Source organism: Ahaetulla prasina, chromosome 2 (assembly GCF_028640845.1).
Source record: "Ahaetulla prasina isolate Xishuangbanna chromosome 2, ASM2864084v1, whole genome shotgun sequence".
Taxonomy (NCBI): Eukaryota; Metazoa; Chordata; class Lepidosauria; order Squamata; family Colubridae; genus Ahaetulla; species Ahaetulla prasina.
In genome coordinates this window covers 56,450,692-56,472,315 of record NC_080540.1, presented here as the reverse complement: position 1 = coordinate 56,472,315, position 21,624 = coordinate 56,450,692, and the positions used below count along the sequence as shown (strand labels likewise).

At 34.8% G+C, this 21,624-nt stretch overlaps 1 protein-coding gene across 6 annotated transcripts in view; it reads left to right on the top strand.

Annotated features, from left to right (window-relative positions):
• SLC6A6 (solute carrier family 6 member 6) overlaps positions 1-21,624 on the top strand; it is a 53,085-nt gene that overhangs the window by 4,135 nt on the left and 27,326 nt on the right. For 2 of the 6 annotated variants that reach the window (XM_058166630.1, XM_058166634.1), the window contains exons 2-3: positions 5,223-5,258; positions 10,254-10,319. The exons of 1 other annotated variant lie outside the window; for it this stretch is intronic. In XM_058166630.1, coding sequence (XP_058022613.1) covers positions 10,265-10,319 — 55 coding nt within the window. In that variant the 5' untranslated portion in view covers positions 5,223-5,258; positions 10,254-10,264. Of the gene's footprint in view, positions 1-5,222; positions 5,259-5,894; positions 6,096-10,246; positions 10,320-21,624 lie in introns of those variants that run through there. 3 more of the 6 variants (XM_058166631.1, XM_058166633.1, XM_058166629.1) reach the window with 3 other exon arrangements.

Genomic DNA, 21,624 nt, shown 5'->3' with positions numbered 1-21,624 from the left:
TTCCATCCTTCCGAGGTGGGTAAAATGAGGACCCAGATTGTTGGGGGCAATAGGCTGACTCTGTAAAACTTCTTAGAGAGGGCTGTAAAAGCACTATGAAGCAGTATATAAGTCTAACTGCTAAGTGCTACATATTATTCATTTCTTGACTGTCAGGTGAAATTATTTCTCCACACTTTAAGCATAAACAAATTATGCCATTATAATGCCTTGTAAGTACAGAAAAAAGGATTACTAAATAATTATTTCTAATTTAACTACTAATTAGTAGATTCAAAGTGACTAATTGCTACTTCAAGGAATAATGAGAACAAGACTGTGTAAAGCTACTTCTGTGCTGCAAGTGATATAAATAGGTAATATTTTTATCTTGTTTTTCTACTTAAAAAGAAAAACACTTAAAGCAACCTAGTATTATGTGCTATTAAGTTGGTGTCAACTTTTAGCAACTGCATAAATAGATTTTATGACTGTCTCTCCCTAACCTGGTCCTTCAGGTCTTCCAATGGTATGCCCATCCCGACTGTAACTGTCCCAGGTTGGGGATAATTGTCACGGAGATTATCTTAGAGTTGACATCAACCTATAGCACATAATCTATCTGGTAAACCACAGTAAGAATGCATGGACATCCACTAGGGGTGGGAGAACAAGTGATGAAATGTGTATGATGACATCTAAACATAAACCACTTGATTTACATCTGTGTGTTCAATGCCAGAGTGCTAGTACAAAAGGGCAAAATTTGTTTTAACATCATGCACATTATCATTTCCACTATTGTGATTACTTGGGTCCCTGTCTTAAATATGTGCTTGACTCTGCCTACCGTGTTAGTTAGTTTCGGTTGGAAAGGAGCAGCAAAATCTGGCCCTGGATTTGGGGATCATGTACCTGAGAAAAATATTCCTCCCCTGAATTTAGAAAAGCACTCTAGTCTTTTCCTGAATTGCTTACCATCAGACTTAAGATTGTAAAGCCCTTGTTGGTATGGATCCAGGTTACTTGAGGAACCATCTTACCCCAATGGGACTTGCCTGCCCCATCCGCACTGGCAGAAGAGACATACTGCGGATCCCATCAGTCAAAGAATTTCTGCTGGTGAGGTCCAGGAGAAGAATCTTCTACTGGCCAATGGCTCAACTTGCCCTTTGGAATATTACCCCCTGAGGTGAGATCAGCTCCCATCCTTCTGACTTTCAGCAAGAGCCTTAAGAACTGGTTCTACCAGATGGCTTGGGGTCCCATTGGGGGAGCATCACACTGGAGGTGGTTGATTAATTAAAAGCTTATCCCACAACCCTCCCCCTGCCCCCCTGGTTCCAGTCCCCGCTTCCCCATTCCATGTCCATTATTTTACTTTGACGGTATTGCCATTGGGTTAGGAATATTTATTGTTGATTATTTAAAAATACGGTGATGTATTATGCCCAGAATTGCTTCAACGTGAAATGGGCAGCAAATAAATTCAATCAATCAAATGAGGGCAAGATAATAGTTTGGCTTGGGAATCTTAAGCCTTGCCAAGAAGAGTTACACTCCAGTGCACCATGGTTACTATTTAGAACCAGATTGCTTGCGGAGAAAAGAAGAAAAGAAACCGATGTGTTTGTGACATCAGCAATCATTATACCAATCCCAACCCTTGAATCAGAATTCTCTGTACTCTTAAGGAATAGCACAAAGAAACCCGAGACAATGCCTACTGATGTCACTATGTACTACTCTTTACTCTCCAATCTCATACTGTGTTAGAAGAAGAGAAAAAGAAGGGAAGAGTTAGAGGAAAGCAGAGAAGAAGAAGGCAGGAGCATGAACTTTGGATAAAACCATAGGTCAAAGGCAAGGAACGAAATTCAAAGGGATGAGGAAAGGGGAATGAAGTGGAAAAACAACTGGAATAGAAAATACAGGGCTGGCTCATTTACTCAGATAGTTCAATTATAGCTACAGTCATCATTCTTCATAATATTGGCATAACATTTATGCCAATTAATCAGCCAAAAACAGGGAGCACAGGGTCTTCATTCCTTGGAGATGACCAGAGATATAAAGGCTTCATTCACAAATCTCCCAAGTGCTGCTTAGCTTTTAGAAAATACAAGTAAAAGAGTTTGGTCTATTGACCACTACACAAACTTAGAGCTAATTACTTCTGTTCATTATGCCAAGTTGTTCACAGTTCTTGAACTATGAGCATTTTAGAAATGAACCAGTCAATACTATAATAAAGGTAGCATGGGAAGGATCTTTAGATCATGACTAGGATTATTCATATAAAAAGCTTACACTTTTCTTTAGCTTGTGTATGTGTGTTGATATCCTCAGTGAACAATTACAAAACATCCAGGGTTATCTTGTAAAAGCTCTGTTACAATAATGGCAATGCATTTATTATGCTTACTTCATTTATTTGTTTTCTTAGTCATATGCATAGGCTTAATATTATGAATTAGCTCAGAGACCTATTTAGGGCGTGTTAAATTTTTCAACTTTCAATTTCCAAACATTAGGGGTTACTCAAAAGTTGTGACATGCCTTGGGGATTGTAAAGATATTTTGGTTACTTTAATATAATTTAGATGTGCATGGTAAGTAACTTCATAAATACCATAACTTTTTAGCATTATGTTTGTTTCAGTATGTATATATAAGTTATGATTTCAACTCTCATTTGAGTTCATGAATAAACTTTATACCTATCCAGTGATCATATGTAACTAGCTTCATAGCTGCCAGATTTATTGAGTAGTTGTTTGTTAAAAGGGCATGAATAGTTAGAAACATAATTCTAGGGTAGATTATAATGCAAAGGGAACTACATAAAGTGGTAGTAACAATGTTCTTTGTGTAGCACCTCTTGATAGTTTAAGTTTTGGTCAATTTTATTGTTGCTATTATGGATTGTTGCTGAATTTTATTCTTTAACATACATATTTGTGCCAGGAGTAAGCAATAAGCATGGTGTTAAATAATATACATGATTCTCTTAAGTAACCTGTAAGTATACAAGGTAGGAATTTTATCTTTTTGGTTATCCATTGATTGGAACTTGAATTGACAGTTTTATGAGAAGAGGACTACAGTTTCAAGTATTCTTGGTTTAAATTTTCAGTTTTTAATTAAATAATTAAATTATTTTGTTTCTTAATTTATTTTCCTTTTGTTATTCTCGTATGTACTAAATATTAATGTCATTTGGAGAAACCGAAACATCTGAAAGCAGTACTGTGCTATGCTCATTCAAAATAAAGTCAAAGCATCAGCTTTAGATAAAAATTTAAGGTAGCGTATTGACTGAAAAATTCTGAGAATCATAATTGTGGCCCATCTTGAAGGCATAGTTTACAGAAAATGGGAATGAGGGATAACAAATTTGTTGTTCTTTCAGTATCCATGTAGCATAACATTAGCCAGTGGTTTATCTAGGTATAGGTAATCCTTGACCTATGACTATAATAGAACCTGCCCATAATCGTCATAAGTTGTGACAGTTACACAGCTGGTTGGTCATGTGATTTACCCAAATCTACAATCTTTTTTGTGGCAGTTATTAAGAGACCACTGTTATTAAGCAAATCCATGAGCAATCGTCTAGTTTGCTATGGGTATGGTTTATGATTTTGCTGAAAACCAGAAGTGCTAGTTTTCAGCAAAATAGTCCACATAAAATGTGGTTATGTGACTATGAGACACTGGGAATAGCTTAAAAGTGGTAGGAACAGATAAGGGGCAGTGTTTAGAAATATAGGATTTTGTGCCTGCTGTCCTTATACTTTCTCAATGATCATGGGCTTTGGAAGCCATACTGGAGAAGGTAGACTCATAGGTAGTTAACAGAACTATGGAATGTAAGAAAGCAAAGTAAAAAGTATTTCATTAGCCTACAGAATTCTTGAGAAATATCCTATAGACCAGGGGTCTCCAACCTTGGCAACTTTTAAGACTTGTGGACAAAGCAAAGCTGGCTGAGGAATTCTGGGAGTTGAAGTCCACAAGTCTTAAAGTTGCCAAGGTTGGAGACCCCTACTGTAGACTCTGAAAAGCAATCTCTTATTTCAGGTAGCCTTTTAATTTTTCTGTCTTAATCCTCTAGAATTGGTAATGTAGGAGGGGCAGAATTGAAGGGGTATTCGTTCCACAGACCAAACAGGAGGATAATTTATTCAAATCGGACCCCTGACAAGAGATTGAAACTTTTGCTGCTTCACTCACAGATCCCAGTAAACTAGAAAGAAGCTGTAAACATGTCAGCATTTAATTTTTAAGTAATATAGGCAGTCCTCAACTTACGAGCACAATGGAGCTGAAAATTTATGTTGCTAAGTGAGGCAGATGTTGTGAATTTCCCCCCATTTTATGACCTTTCTTGCCACAGTTGTTAAGTGAATCACTGCAGTTCTTAAATTGGTAACACAGTTGTTAAGTGAATCTAGTTTCCCCATTGACTTTGCTTGTCAGGAGGTCTCAAAAAGAGACCACATGATTCCGGGACACTGCAATTGTCATACAAATGTAAGTCAGTTGTCAAACATCCAAATGCAAATCATGTGACCATGAGGATGGTGCAACGGTCGTGAGTGAAAAATGGCCATAAATCACTTTTTTCAGTGCCATTGTATCTTTGAACGGTCACTAAATGAACTGTTGTAAGTTGAGAACTACCTGTACTTGAGCAGGGAGTAAAAGCCAAACTGTGGCAACCAGGCAGGTGGTACTATGAAAAAACACCAAACAGGCTCTATCAGTCCACTATCAGTCAGAAATAGATACTCCTACATGAATTAATCTGGAATAAGATACCTTCCTATATTCTAGATCTTTCCGTTTTCTAGAAAAAAACTTGTAAAAACAAAGGTCGCAGAAAGCAAGGGAATAAAGCCTGCTATCATGTTAGGTAGTACAGTACTGAAAATAACGTTCACTCACAGATTTCACCTTGAAATCAATCTAATTTTGGAGCAGCTTTCCAGAATTTCATGCTGACATATTACATTAAAGTAGGACATTAGAGAAAATTATGGCATTACAGTCTTTACTCTAGCTGTTCCTTAAATTGCTTCTTACTTATGCCCAAAGGATCTTCATTTGTTTTTCCCCATTTGCATCATTATTTTTCTTTGTTTTGCTTTGCTTTGCTTTGCTTTGTCCGTTTCTGTTCTGTTTTGTTCTGTTCTGTTCTGTTTTGTTTTATTTTTATTTTTTTTCTTTTTCTGAAACAGGAAGAGAAAATCCTTTCTGGAGATACTCCTCTTCATGTAAGTGTTTTTTATGCTTGTTAATAAAAACATTGTAATATTAGCAATATAGGCTTAAATATTCAGAATCTAGATGTCCATCATCTGCTCATAGAAAGATAATAAAATCCATATCCCCAACATATACATTCATGATATGGAGCTGAAACAGTATTTTCAGATCTCAGATATGGATTAGAACATGTTGCCCAGTCAAAGTCTAGTCATTTTTATGCCTATGTACCTAGACTGAGTCATAATCAGAAAGCGGGTGCAGATCACTCATATTTTACACATAATTTCCACAATATTCCCTAATTTTTGAATCTGTAGATAACCAGCTTAACATACCTCATATTAACAAGCAGGGGTATGTGTTTCTTGCCTAAAGTTACAATCCAGTGTGCCCCATTTATATGTTTGGAGGACCCAGTAAACGTTAAAGGAACGTATTTCTGAACCAACAGAAATTTGGTTGTGCTGAAATCCTAAATATACTTACTTCAATAGAACTTAATTCTGAATAAACTTTTTCAAGGTTGCACCACAAGACATTATTCAATGGTAATAGAACAAGTCAGCATAGAATTTCCTGCTTCCAATCTTTAGCTAAGATATGCTTTGTTTTTTTAGGTTCTACTCTATTTGCAAGGTTCCTTATATGGATAAGACTTCAAGTAATGCTCCACAGCTGCTCCTATAATTTATCATGTTATATAATGTATATATCAACATTTAGCAGCCTTCCTAAACAGATACACCCAATAACTATACTCAGCCTGTTGATTCACAGTTAACAGGCACCACAACACAGTAACATCTGGCAAGCTGAAGTAGGACCTCATGTTGTGTAAACAGGTAATGTTCTCACCACAAGGTTGTGCTAGAGAGCGGTTCAGTGGCTTATTTTGCATCGCACCTAGAGAAAACAAAACACTAAGCTGTGGTAAACATTTATTTGAGGCAATTTATCTTGATCTTCAGATGAAAAAGCTCCCCGAATGACCCTATTGATAAACAGAACAAGCTGTATTTGATTTGTGGCTTGGAATATAAAAGATATGACACAAAAATCAATGTGGGATGCCAGAAAGGAGTTAACACACTTGTTTGGCAGCTTTGGCTTACTCGTACATTTTGACAGGTTGTGAAGCGTTTTCTTCATGGGAGCCTATATATATATAGGTGAACCCATGGGATTTTGCCCTTCCCCTTGAACAATTATAACCAATACATACATATACTTCTTGGGAATGCTTTTTGCATTCCAATTTAAAAGCCATGTATTTGGAAATGCACTTCAGTCATGGAAATATCTCTCTAAAGTTTAAATATATTCCTTTGATAAAGGTAAATTGGCTTTGGAAAAGAAAATTATGATAGCAATTGTGGTATAGAGGCTCTTGTTTTATATCATATTCTGTATGTGCACTGTGCCTAACATAATGGAAGCTCAGAAACAATTTTGTTGCTTTTCATTTTCTTTAATTAATTCATTAGCAAGAATGGTAACTTACATTTCCATAACAAATCGTTCAGAAAGCTTCTCAGTTACATGGTTCTTTGCTTTTGTGGAGCTAAAGTTTTACTTGACTTAAGAATAAAAGCAACTTGTGGAGTGCACACTTATGTTTAATTGATGCTGTGCTGGCTACTACCAGTTTTGCAGAAATGTATTTGCAAACTTCCTTCAACCTGGCAGTCTGTCTGGATTTTGGAGATTGATGCAATGGGAGAAGTATTAAGGAAGCGCTTTCTCCTTTTGCAGGAGCTTTCATCTTTCTTACATTATTGATTACGCATTTGTTGTTCATAGTGATAAAATGTCCATACAATGTATTCTCTAGGTATTATACAAAATAATTTTTTTATAATAGAAAAACGGGGTTCTCTTCCCTGGATCTGCTCTGTCATACCATAGATTAAATGTACACCTAGTCCACTGTTAGCCAAACTACGGAACTGGATGACAGAAGCTGGTTTGTGCCCTTCTCTACTGCTCTGGTTTTCCATCCGCTGCCATTTTCTGGAATGTGCAGAGGCAGCTTCTGCCTTCATTTGACACCATTTCAAGGGAGTTTCCTCACAGAGATAGTGTGCATAGCACTAGTGTGTAGTGTGCAAAGCAACCACTAACCTATTAGTGATAGCACTGAATGAAGGGAGGGAGGGGTTAAAAGCTAAAATAGTGTATCTCTACCTTTTTACACCATTTCCCTTAATATACGTGAGAGGACTATTTTTTTTCTTAATAGCACTGGCTTCATGATATAAAATTAGAAAGTTTCTTGTTCCCTATCATTGTTCCCTATCATTGAGTTTTTAATGAAGGTGTTGGCATTTACAAATGAAGGAACAGAGGGAGAGGTCTCCGTATTTGTTCATTTTGTTTCTTTGGCTTGTGCAATGACCTAAAAAGGCATACAAATCCACAGGTTTGGACTGCAATGGAGAAATGAGCTGTCCTATAATTCAGATCCAACTTTATCAGTCTGGATAATGGACTCTGCAAAGCAGAGGTATGAGGAGGAGAGGACACTATACACCAAGTTCTGTACGCAAAGCCCGTGGTATATAGCAATTCTCACTGAGCCAGTGTATTATTAGGCCTATCTCTTACATCTTGGTGGAAGAAAAGTGTCCTCTCTCCTTCAAGATAGTCACAATTAATCACAATTCCTAGTTGGTCTGGAAAGTGAACTGGCTGATTTTCTCAGTAATCCTAGTAAGAACTTTAGAATGTAGATAATTAACATCACGCAGTGTGCACAATCTGTTCTTTCTTATACGGTAGATAATGGGGTCTGTGCATAGACAGATTTTCTTGAATTTAACTTGGATTTGCTTCCTTAGATCCAACTGCCATTTAAAAAGCATGGAAAGGGCAATCCAATGTAACTGAGCACAATAGTGGGGTTTTTTTACTTCTTCCTCTCACCTGCCTGAAGAACATACTCTTTAATTAAATTAATTTAGAGTAGGCTGAGAAAGAGAATTATTTAGCCAAAGGAGGCAGTGATAAATCCATTTCATATGCCTTGCATTTACTAATATCAACATAATAAGACTAGGTCAGCAATTCAAGGAAATCAATTGCAAAGTTAAAATAGAAACTTAGTCCCTTGGTCCATGTTGGATGGATGCCTTGATGTACTGACTCAGACTGGGCATGGCTTCTTCCAATTATTACTATGATTCAGAGCCAGAGTTTTAAAATTATTTTATAAGAAACAAATGAAATCCTCACAGGGCCTGCTGTCAGATGGAAGACTAATATACATACATACATACATACATACATATATATATATGTCTTTGGTTATTCGGGTTTTCTCCCGCGTAAAATTGGAAGTGTCTTGGTGACGTTTCAACGAAGTCTCATTCGTCATCTTCAGGCTTCGAAGCTTCGAAGCTGAAGCCTGAAGATGACGAATGAGACTTCGTCGAAACGTCGCCAAGACACTTCCAATTTTACGCGGGAGAAAACCCGAATAACCAAAGACCTACACCGCCCTGAGTCCTTCGGGAGAAGGGCGGTCTATAAATTAAATTATTATTATTATTATTATTATTATTACATACAAACACCCGCGAAAACCTCAGAATATATATATATATATATATGCCTTTAAACCAGCTTGGAAATTGTCATTATAGCAGATGGAAACTTTAGTCTTAGGGATATTTATTTATTTTTATTTGTCTCATTTATATAGTTGTCCATTCACAAGTGATTCTGTGTAATGTACAACAAAACTAATGTGAAAGGGAGTACATGTCTAGCAGGCATATATTGCTAAGCCCACTCCTTTCTTAGGATCTTCAATTTAGCATGGAACTGTTGGATTCTATGGAATATATGTTTAGCCCTGGAATAGGTCGTCTTTATATTTAAAAAGAGTTATAGTACAGTATCCTTGAACCCTGTATTCCAAATAGCACATTTTTATCTCATTTGCAGACATACAAGGATACTTTAATGTACGAGGCAGGATGCCTTTGATATATAAAAGCTACATAAGCCAAAAGACCCAGTTCAGCTAAGAAATCTTGGAAGAGAGCTATCACAAGCAAAACTCTAGTGTTTAGTCTATATCAGCCTATTATGTTAAAATGGATATGCATTAAAATGCACATCAAAAACACTACATCTCGCCTATTTGCGTTTAGATGCACATGTTAGAAGCACATCTCAGTAAACATTTAATTGAAAACAGTGCAGGGCAGATATTCTACATACAGGTCTGTTATTGTTAATAACAATAATGGGCGAATCAAAAGTAATGCATCAGTAAACAAGAAAACAGTATAAAGACTCAATTTATGCAGCCCATATATGAATAATCTTTGGACTGCAAACAATACAGCACATCAAAATTATTGCTGTGGTACCTTGCGGAAATGAAAATCAAATTGGAAATGCCAATGGTTAGTTCTGTATATGTGCACAACCCATATAGTGTAATATTTCACATAGATATTTCTTCCTGCTCATAGTCTCTTCAATATAAATGACTTAGTTCTTTGGGTCCTTTTTAACTGCTATGGGATACATTTTAAGTAGGAAGTAAATGAGTTTGGGAAATTACACAGGGATATTGTCAACTTTTAGGCTTGTTAAAATGTTTGTTTCATACAATAACTTGAGAAAATATATTTTATTTATTTATTAAACTTATGCTGCCATTCCCACTATCGAAGTGACTCTGGGCATTTTGTTTTGTAATAATTAATTTTAAGAAAACTCTGTATCCCTGTTAATCTTCAATTGGATCCAGGTACACTGAAGCCTTTAGCTCTTGACAGAAGTAGGTTTTCCCAGACTAGGGTTCAGTATTGCATTTTTATAATGAGAGACTCATCAGAGTTCAGTGTTACTTAAGGTGCAACTCCATAGGGGGGAAGTTGCTCATTGTCATCACCGATATTATTTTTAATTGCAATGCTCAGAAGGATCCATCTTTCTGTGTTCATTTGCTGCAACAAATACTACCAACATTCATTACTTTCTATCAGTGTCTTACCCTATGGAGGAACCAGCCCTGCCCATCCACATTGAGGAGGGGATAGACGTTCTGACTGGTGAGTGCAGCTAAGGTGGGGTGCTTGTGAAATGGGGGGGAGGCATGCTGATGCAGAGAGCTTGAGACCTTGTTTGTGTTATGTATTTGGGAAATTTAGGAATGTTTTCCATGAACATTTTAAGTAGTTTTGCATTTTTCCAAAATGTGCTATATTGGTAGGACCAGTTCTCAGTTCTTACAAATGTTTCCCCACGATCGATCTTCCACCATGATCACGCTATACACTGATCTGTCATTACCTACCCTTCCAGGTTTTCATAATTTTACTGTCTGTATAAAGAACATAGCCATTTTTGCTATTCAAATGTACAGAGATAGGGTGCAACAGAAAGACATCTTTGCAAATGGCTATTTCGATTTGAAATTGCCTAGCTTGTTTTGAATTGCTTGCTCACAACTCTTAAAAACACATTTGCATGATAACATATTTTTCTTGGGCAAATCTTAAGAAATTAGAAACTTTTTTGTTGTCTTTTTTGAGGAATTTAACATTAAAAACCCAAATTATTATTATTATTTTAAAAAAGCACAAAAATGAAGACACAACTCTATTAACCAAAGGCAGAGATTCGGATTATCCAAGCAAGCAACTATTTCCACTGCTAGAAGAATATAGTGTAGCCAAAGAGAACAATTGGAAGATACCTTTTGCAACATATATTAATATGCAGATAGGATCAAATCTGTGGATATCAGAACTGTTAGCATAAAGTTGGTGCAATAGATCTCTTTTCACCCTCAAATCTATGTAAAACTGTCAAGAGCCTACTACAGGTATTCTTGCTCTAGAACAAACTTAACTCAATTGTTCTGAATGCCATAATTATTTAGAGATTAATCTCAATATTAAGTTACCTATATTTTAATCCAGACACCTGTTTGAAGTATTTCATATTAATGAAGGATGAGAGTTTGTTTCTGATATCTGCCTAATTATTTTATACTTTAATGTTTTCTTACTTTCTGCCAAAATTAATGCTTATAAATGATTTTTAAAGTAGAAAAGTGCTCTTTTAGTCCATCTAGTTTTTTGTGATGGAATAATCATTGAGCACAATTCCATCTATTATCTTTAGCCATGTGATAAAAATGTGAATTACTCATAAATTCATTTATATGCACTAAATTTTTTTATAATTTTTATAATTTACCTTAGGATCTGAGGTTTAGAATGTAGAACTTCATAAGAACAGACACGATATGACACTTAATTAGCTTAATAATGAAATGACAGTCTTTTTATCCTTTCTTCATAAGAAAGCATCTTTGGTATTTCTTATAGATTTCTATATGTGAAGTGTAAGAAATCTGGAAGATTTTAGTTCATGATATAGTTACATTTGATATATATTTCGTATTTCTTATCTATATTGTTTTGGTATTACTTGTTTCAGTATTTTTCATCCCAGACAGTTAGAAGCTAGTTTTACTGTAATCGTATAATTTTATTCAGATTCATATTAATTTTTCCTACAAGAATACAATCAATATATGTATACTTTTCCTTTTAAATGTGAATTGAAACTACTTTGGCTTGTTGAAAAGCAACATGGAACCCCACAAAAACTGTGTTTATTTCATATAACTGTCTGTCTCCTATTCCTCTTCTGCCTTTCTTTCAAGCTCCATATTATGTAAGAAAATTGGTTTATTTGTACGTGCACTAATATTTTAATTTGGTTTTTTTATATAAAAATGTTGCTTGGCTTCTTAATCCTACTGTGTAACAAAATAGTTAAGAAACTATAAATATTTCCATTTCCTGGTAATGTACATTCTCAGCAGATAGCTGAGGGATTTTGTACAAACTGTTGCTTTGTATACTCTGGAAATTAACTGCATGCTTACTGAGTGCAAATTGCCCTTGTGCAATTAACACTAACTAAATATAAATAATGATGGCAAAATCATTATCTGAACTCAGCTGGAACTGGAAAAAGAAAATTTGAAATAATATTAAGATGAATCTTAATATTATTAATAATAGTGCTAGTAGTGTTTCCACCATTGTTAAAAACGAAGGATAAATTGCTCTTTTAAAAATATACTTCAATTTGCAGAACATAGTAAGCCGAAATAACTGTGTATTTTTACTTCACCAGTTATCTAATATTTCCTCTTACTCTTCTGACATTTAAAGCATTTTTTTAAAAAAAAAACCTGGCCTTTTTATTTGTTGTCAAGGTTGTATTGGCTATATTGTACTAAAGATTGTTCCTGACAGTGAGAACAATCAATGGAATAATTTGCCTCCAGAGATTTTGGGTGCTCCTTCACTGGAGGTTTTGAAAAAAAGTCTGGGCAGCCATTTGTCTGCAGGGGTATAAAATCTTCTGCTCGAGCAGAGGATTGGATTATAAAACCTCCAAGTTTCCTTGCAACCCTGTTATTCTATGTTTTTCTGTTGTTTTAGTTAATGGTGGGCTGCAACCAGTTTAACAACCAGTTCTGTGAGCATGTGCCTAACATGCTTGCTTGCAGAGTTCAAAATACAGCAGTTTGAAGCTCAGCTGCTTACCTAATAAGGCAGCCCCGGTAAGTAGAACAACAGAGGAATGGAAATCAGCTGTGCCACGGGAATCAGCTGAGTCAGAAAGAAGGAAATATAGGGCAGGAGTGGGTGGGTGTAACTGATCGTCGGAACGACTAGTTCGGCTGAACCGGTCTGAATCAGCAGCAGCCTACCACTGGTTTTAGTGTTTATATAGAAATTTTAAATTCTTAAAAATTAAAGAATATCTGGGTTCAATGGGACGTAAGACCATGAGTAGTTGAAGAGGGCAAGAAAGATGATACAGGGACTTGAGACATCCAATAAAAAAAACCTAGAGGAAACCGAGATGTTCAGTTCTAAAGAAGAGAAGGCCGGGGAGACATGATGGCCACATGCAAGTATGTATAGGGAGGCTACAGGAAAGAAGTTGAGGAACTATTTTCCAGGTCATAAAAACAAGAGTAGTTTCATATAAGTTCCCCCTTCCTAGATTTTGTTTAAATATAAAGAACTTCTTGATGATAAAATATATACTGTAGGAGATGACCAGTCTAAGCCTGAAGGCAGGGTCAAATGGATCATCAGTCTGGAGTCCTACACTATCTAAAGAGACGTACCTACAGCCCCCTTGATGTCTGTTGACTCTTATTTGGTGCCTATTTGCCTTGACTGTTAGTAGATCAGATTCTTGGAGAGATTGCATGGAATTGCACTGCTTTTGAACTCTAGCCTGGCTCTTACTGTGGTTTCTTGGGCCTGAGATACACAGTGGAAATATCTTTCTGTGAATGGCTTCTCCATCTCTGGAGGTTTAAGAAGTGGCTGAATAGCCACCTTTCATGGATACTGTTTGTTCTACATTGTAGAAGATTGGATTAGGCAATCCTTGTGGTGTCAACCTTGAAGCTGACCAGATCAAGACCATTTTGAGACTTCAGTGTTGTCACACTGGAGCTGAGGGATAGGGAGGGGGAATAGAGATAGCTGGTGTTTTGTAGGCAAAACAAAATACTTTCTCTTGGGAACCAAGGACATTCCCACAGGTGATTGGAGAGAGGAGGAGTAAAGTTACTAGGCAACCAGATGGCACCTGGATTGGACCATGTGACTGATTGTTTGGGGAAGGGAGAAAACTTTTGCTTTTAATTAGGTGAAAACTGTGGGAACATTTAGAGTTGGTTTTCACCAGCCTGTGCCAATATGATATATCCAATAAAAATATTCTTTAAGGAATCTACTTGCCTTGAAGTTCTGTTCGATATGGGATTATTACTTGGAACCCTGACATGTGGTCTCTTTTAATTTTATAATTCTGTGAATGTACGAAGGATTATTATTTGGTGATTAAAGAAATATCTACATCAGTGAAATTTACCAGGAAATTCAGAATTAAATTGCAGACCACATAAAGTATGCAGGTTTAGCTGCCCCTGTGATTTGTATTTAGAAGAGGAAGCTTAGGTTGTTTTGCCTGTGCATTGATGTAATGTATGAATTCTTCAAAATAAGATTAAACTTCTCACTCTGGTTTGCAGTCTTAATTTGGATTGGTATACCTTGTACTTCCTTTATTAAAAGAAAAATCAATGGGACAAGGATAGTTTGATTGTTGAGAACTCCAGGCATTTTACAAAAGTGCAGTTAATTAGCTACCTGGAATAATTTAGTTAGCCAAGCTGTATGGAACAGAGAGATAATTGGCAAGACTAGAAATAAGACGGGAAAGACTTTCATGCAAAACACAAAAGAAGTTTCCAGTCATTTGCAATTTTAAATACTATCTTCTGAAAGTATTTTATATATTAGTACATAAAATTTAAGATGCAGGTAGATACAGTGTTTTAATAACAACTGAATAAAGCTATAGAAGGTGAGAACATGTCTTTCATTCCAGACAACTTCAGATAACATTTATTATAGAAATTCTTCAATGACTACTAGAAGAGGCAGACAAAGATCATTATATGTGTATGTAGACCATATATATGTGTAAAGTACACTATAAACTATAAGGAAAAGAAGATACCAGCAGAAGATGGTGGTAGCGGTAGGCATCTGTGGGAGCGTGCAGAGCAGACAAATAATTAAATTACATCATGGTGCATTTAGTTGGGTCAAATGTTGGGATGCAAGTATGGAAGCAAAGAGTTTGTGTCATGGTGTCCTCATATCAGTGTTGCCATTTTGTTGAAATTCTGGTTTCCTGAGAATATCAACGATCACAGCAATTATTTCTTTTGTTTGGAAAAGGACAAGTAGTCCTATGTCAGCTTTTATAACAGCAGGCTTATATAATTTGTAGCATGTTCTCTGTAGAAACATTATGGTCTCTTTCACTCTATGTTCCCATCCTTCTGGTTACTTGTCTTGCTGTTTTGATATACTTTAAAAAAAGCAGCAGTATTTGGAAATATCAGAGCAGAGCCCAGAATCTTTTCTATGGAAAGCATATGAGCTCAGTATTAATTATATTTCTTACTGTGATCAGCAATGTAACAATCCTGTTTGAAGTGGGCTGACTTCTAATTTATTCCCTTATTTTAATTCTTTATCATTTTAATGAATACTCAGAATAGCTAATGGTCTTTCTCCTTATTAGACTTATTGCATGAATGTTAAAAGTGCTTTTAAGTGTTTTTTCTTTCTTTACCCATCTATGCGACACAACTAATATTTTATTTCTAGATAATTGAAGAGAGACCATTAGATTCGGAATTGGCCTGGACACAATAGACAAGTTGGGAAGTTGTGCTCATTCCTATCTTTCTTTCCATAGGCATAGGTGTTTTGTTTTTTAAAAAAGAATATTTTAATGTCTCAAACTTAATATTTGTAAAAAAAAAAAATTAGAAAGTTTGTTTTTAGATTGCTGTTTGAGAATTTGTGCTGCGGCATAGAATTAACACTTCACCATTTTGTATTAGGAATAATGATGTAATTTAAAAGTAGTGGATAAGGGTGAATAATTGTCAGTCATTAAGTTTTTAGTAAACTCACTCTAGGGATTGTTAATTGAAGACTGAAGACAGTTTGTGGTCATTTAAGAACTGACAGTTGTATTTAACAGAGCCATCATTCTTACAGTAATTCTTGTAGATTTAACAGTGGCTATATTATATACATACAGCTTCACCTGTGGAAAGCTGTTTTAGGAAATACTAGCTGAGCAGCACTGATGATGTTACTTAGTGAGGTAACAAAATGTCTGCAAGGAAGCTATGAGAACACCAAAGGCTCTACAGTTCAACCCTGAGCTACAGATATTCTCTTTTATTGGAATATACTGGCTTTATTCAGAGAATTACATATGAATGAACCAAGTATTGCAGCTTCTGCTCCTTCTTTCATAAGTGGTTTGGTTGGTGTGTCCGCCTAAATTTATAGGAATAATTCTCATACCATAAGCATATTTTTAGGTACAGTTTGGAATTTTTATCCAAAAGTGATCTAAGACATTGTCTTCTTTTGTAAGTTATATTTAAAAATAGCCACAGTTTATGGCATCAGTGTCATGATAAATTGTATTAGAAGTAAAAATTTTCATTCTCCTTGTGATCATGTCAGAACAGAAAAGGGTAGGATAAGATAGAAACAAGATTGCAGGAATCTCTTCATGTATTGTTAAACTATAATATTTTCTTCTTCTTAGCTTTATTCCCACACTATGGCAGAGTCCACTTTCTATATTATCTAAGGTGCTTATTTATCTCTTCAGTAAATCAACAATAACAACAACAAAAAACCCAACGTGTAGCCTTCTAGATTGAAGTCTGAATCTTGAGTATTGATTGTGATCTCTCACTAACTTTTAGTTAATTCTCATTAACAATACTATTTCTAATGTTCTGAAAATAGAAGCGAACTAATTCAACTATATAGTAGTATTTCTTATGGAATTGAAAAATATTCATTAAACTGAGATTCTCTGGAAGGAATCTGAAATATTATATAAAGAGGGAGGATATAGGTTTTCTACACAAGGATTCTAGGATTTTGTAAACCACTTAGAAAAAAGTGTTTTGGTGCATCTTTTTAAATCCGCTGTTCAGAATATCAAGTTACCATGTTCTTTAGATGTTTATTTTGCCATTTTTGAGAACTTCCCCTTGCTGTTTGAACTTCCATATGTATGTACAGAGAACAGTTTAGTTAGGATTGTTGCCAAAAAAAAAAAAAACAGTCTCCTGGACTGGTCACACAGTCTTATTGTGACTTCTTTTAATTTAGTGAAAATAGCTCAGAATCAGTTGAGGTAATATTGGAAAAATAAAATTGAGCAGAACTTCTTTATTCAAATCATAATTGCTAGTTTATTGGAAGATACTTAAGGAATGGTTTATAAATATAAATGGTGACCTATTACAAAAAAAGTGTTTGCCAATAAAGACATTGCCTTATTAGTAAAGTTGTGTCTGGGAAGCCAATAGTAAATAAAATGTAATAGTTTCATCAGTGTAATACAATTGAACAACTTGGTTAATGATTATAAATTTGATGGAACTGATTTGGATCATCATCGATAAATAGCATTCATATATGGCCTAGCTCTAAACATTTTTTAAAAAAATATTGGAAGGAACTTTTCTTTGGCTGCATTCATATTGTTTCTTGCTATAAATAGCAGCTTTGGCTCATTGTTCAACTATCTTAAATATCTGAGCCAAACTCTTGTTTTTTGAAGGTAAGGCAGATGTATGTCTCCTAGAAATTGGCATGTTTTTCAGAAGTGGAACTATTCAATTATTTTATTATTCAAGAATGTGAGTTGCTCCTGATTAACTGATAAAATAGCTGTAGTTCATATTTGCAAAATGCTTTCCAACTCTACATCAGATTGTTGATTCTTATCTATAAAAAGTAATTATAGCTTTAATCAGAAAAATAAAATTGCAGGAAATCAAATGCATATCATGTGAATGCTCAGCACAATGCCCTTTGTTAAACACAGTTTTTTTAAATTTTTAATATTTTTTTGAGAATTCTTTTCAATCTTGAAGTACCCTATTTATCTTCCTTGGCATTTCCTTCAATAGATAGTGTCTGGGTCATAGAATAAAATTTAAAATATAGTGCAGTAAAACAGATATTTAATAGGCCAATATGAAGATAACCTAAAATTATAATACTATTCATTATAAACCACTTAGGGATTATCGTGATTCTGAACTAGAAAATCAACATTTTTTTAAAAAAAAGCTAGGCATTTAAAAATTGGGAGTCTTTTAAAACTCGAATCGCTTTAGTTAAATGAAGAAATCACATGATTATCTCAAATTAACTGTTCAATTTTTAAGCCATACTTCCATTTCATGATATCTGAAATAATATATTCCTTTATAAAAGAAACTATTAGTGATTGGCTAACTGTTCTGTGTTATTCAGGAGTCAGACAATTCAGACAATCTCAGCTCTACATAATCTAACCTGGTTAATCTACAATAGCTATATTGTTTTGTGTTTATTAATCACAAATCTCCCCTTTTTCCAGCTTGCTTTCATTCCCAAGAAGTAGACAGACAAAATTTTGGCATAGCTCACTAACAAGCTTTTACACATGATTCCTATTAAATGTTCATTTCAGAGTCCACTTATGCAGAAAAGAGTCTGCATAAATATTGGGCTGTGCAATAGGCAGAGGAAGGACTGATTCAACACCAGTTAGCAGCCAAGAAAAATGTAACTCTGCATACATCCTGATATTGCCCAAGTAAGACCGAATTTCTAGTCCCTTTCTTTGCATCCATAATGGAACTGAAATGTAAAAAAAATATTTCCCAAGTTCCTGTAAATCAGAGGTGTCAAACTGGTGGCCTGCGGGCTGGATGCCTCATGCACAGGCCACACCCATCCCAGCTCTGCAAATGGGGGAAAAAGTCACATGACAGCAATGTGACGCCGCGAGTTTGACACCCGTGCTGTAAATGATTGAGAACTCATGGATGGATAGAGTGCTTACTAGGTGATTTGCATCACAGTTGGTTCTGGTGTGCAGATACATGAAGTAGCCAGGAATGGAAAATAAACGGTTGGACTTATAAAAAGAAGTTTGCTAATAATATGCCCAAGAATTTATACCAATTATCCCCTATTTGTTCTTTTTTCAAATTTTCAAATTTCCTCTTTCCTGATCAGAAATTTTAGCTTTCCATGTTTATGATGGCTAAATGGAGATGAAGATTTGGCCTGATGATCTTTCTCAAGGATAACAAAGAAAATAAATAATAATTATTCTTCACCGCCAATGCTGTTCCTATATGAATATTACCTTTTGACCCTCTTAATCCAACATATTTCATGAATTGCTCATTCTGAGGATTATGCAACAAGTTGAATTCTAAGCTAATTAAATGGGAATTTGTGCAATGTACTAAGCCACCAAAAAGAAAAGAGAAAACCAAAAGAAATTTAAAATTAGTCATGCTTAACATGTGAAGCAGATTCACCCCCTAGGATTTTGATAGAGAATAGAATAGAATAGAATTCTTTATTGGCCAAGTGTCATTGGACACACAATGAATTTGTCTTGGTGCATACGCTTTCGATGTACATAAAGAAAAGGCTAGTTGTTCAACTCCCATCTGTATGCGGATTCATCATGGTCTTGAATGAGACCGATCACTGTTGTGTCATCCGCAAACTTCAATAGTTTAACAGATGGATCATTTGAGATGCGGTCTTTGTTATAGAAAGAAGGGAAGTGGAGAGAGCACACAGCCTTATGGGACCCTTGTGCTAATTGCACAGGTATCTGATGTGATTCAGCTTAGCTTCACCTGCTGCTTCCTGTCTGTTAGGATGCTTATGATCCATTTACAAGTGTGTTCAGGTATCACTAGCTGGTTTAGCTTAGTTAGAAGAATGTCTGGAATGATGGTGTTGAATGCTGAACTAAAGTCTACAGAGAGCTGGTTAAGCATGGTTTATGAACACAATTACAATGTTCTTTAATATACCTGCTTAGCATTCTCTTTTATACCATCATAATGACTCTATTGAATCAAATATTTGAGATAAATCAAATATTTGAGATAAATTGACTATTTATTTTACTGTTATCTGACATTTTCCATTTTTTGTTATATATTTTCTATCCAGATACACTCAGAAAAAGCTAAATATTATTTAGATAATATCATCATGTAAGACATCTTGAGTTTAAGAAATTTCCAGTTGGTTATTAATATTTTTAAAATATCAGTTAAATGTTCAGAGATACATTTAACAGATTTGTTTTCTCACCAATTTAACTTGGCTGATTTGTAGTTCATGGAAAAGTTTTCATTTACATTGTACACTGATGCATATATATCTGACAACTAAGTTCTAGTTGCAGATTTCCTCCCAAGCTACCCTGTTTTTCCCAAAATAAGACATCCCCTGATAATAAGCCCAATCAGGCTTTTGAGTGCATGGCAATAAGGCCAAGCGCTTATTTCAGGGTTCAAAAAAGTATAAGAAAGGGTCTTATTTTTGAGGAAACACGGTAATGTCAGCCATAGTTTCAGATCTCTACCATGCCAGCCAGATCTGTTTACCACTCAGAAAGCATAAAATTAAATCGAGACATCCAGTACAACAATGAAAACTATGGTTTTACAGTGACATATACAATAAATTAAATAATCTTCCTAGTTTCCATAAGTCAGATAAAAATGAAAGGTATTTTTACTAATGAAACTAGTGGAAAGATAAAAAGGCTTAAAGTATTACTACTTTAAGCACTGGCTTTGAGCAAGGCAATTTCTTTTATTATTGGGATTAGGTTTAAATGTTCTATTTTAATGGTTTTTATTTTTTATATTAATGGATTATTTTATTAAATTATATTACTTAATTAAAATAAAATGTTCTGTGTTAAACAGACTTTAAACCCTTTCCCACTCCAGCTTTCTATCATGTGTAGTTCCAGTCCCAATTGTGATTGTAAGTCAAAGACTACTTGTATATATATTTGCAGAATATTTTTGTGCTAGAAGAAAACCAATTTCACACAAATGGTGAGAGTGGATTAACTCTTATGCCTTCAAATGTGCAAAAGTATATCTACACAAAGGAACTAATTTTATGCTGTCAAAAATATTTTTGCATATTCTTCTGTAGTTCAAAGCAAATAGCATACATCTCACAGATAATATTTCAGATATGGTTCGTTAGTACAAAAAGTCTTATCTTGATGAAATCTTGTTTTTTAAATCAATGATACTATATTATCAATTATAAATATATTAAATTGAAAGCAATGTTTATAAACTAGGATTATTTCTGAAAGTTCAGGGTATTTTATATTTGGTATCAAGCAAGTCTTCTCATTGAAGCGTCATTAATTAATAACTATTGCTATAGAAAGGAATGCAGTTTAATTGTGCATCAGAAGAATTCCAATCTTTTAAAAACAATTTAGATGAAATGCTAAAGGAATGATGGAATGAGGTTGCTCTATAACTCAGAATTCAGAAAGCCTTATTTATATGAGACTAGATAAACCAGCCCAGGATAAACATGAGAGGTAGGGGAATTGCTATTTTATATTTATATTACTAGGATTATCCATTATATTTGACAAATACTCATTAAAAGCCATTCTATTGGAAACCTTTAAAGTATGGGTTGGTTTTTTGTTTTTTTTTGGAAAAAAAGTATAATTTCAGGCAAGGAAATTGTCCTGAGACAGTTAAAAGACATAAATGATGTAATCATGGGAGATTTTTTTTATAGTGACCAAGTTTACCTGATAAATTAGGCTAATATACTAATATTACTATAAAACTGCTCAAGGGGTTGCTTGGATGTTGAAAGAGTAACTCCTAGC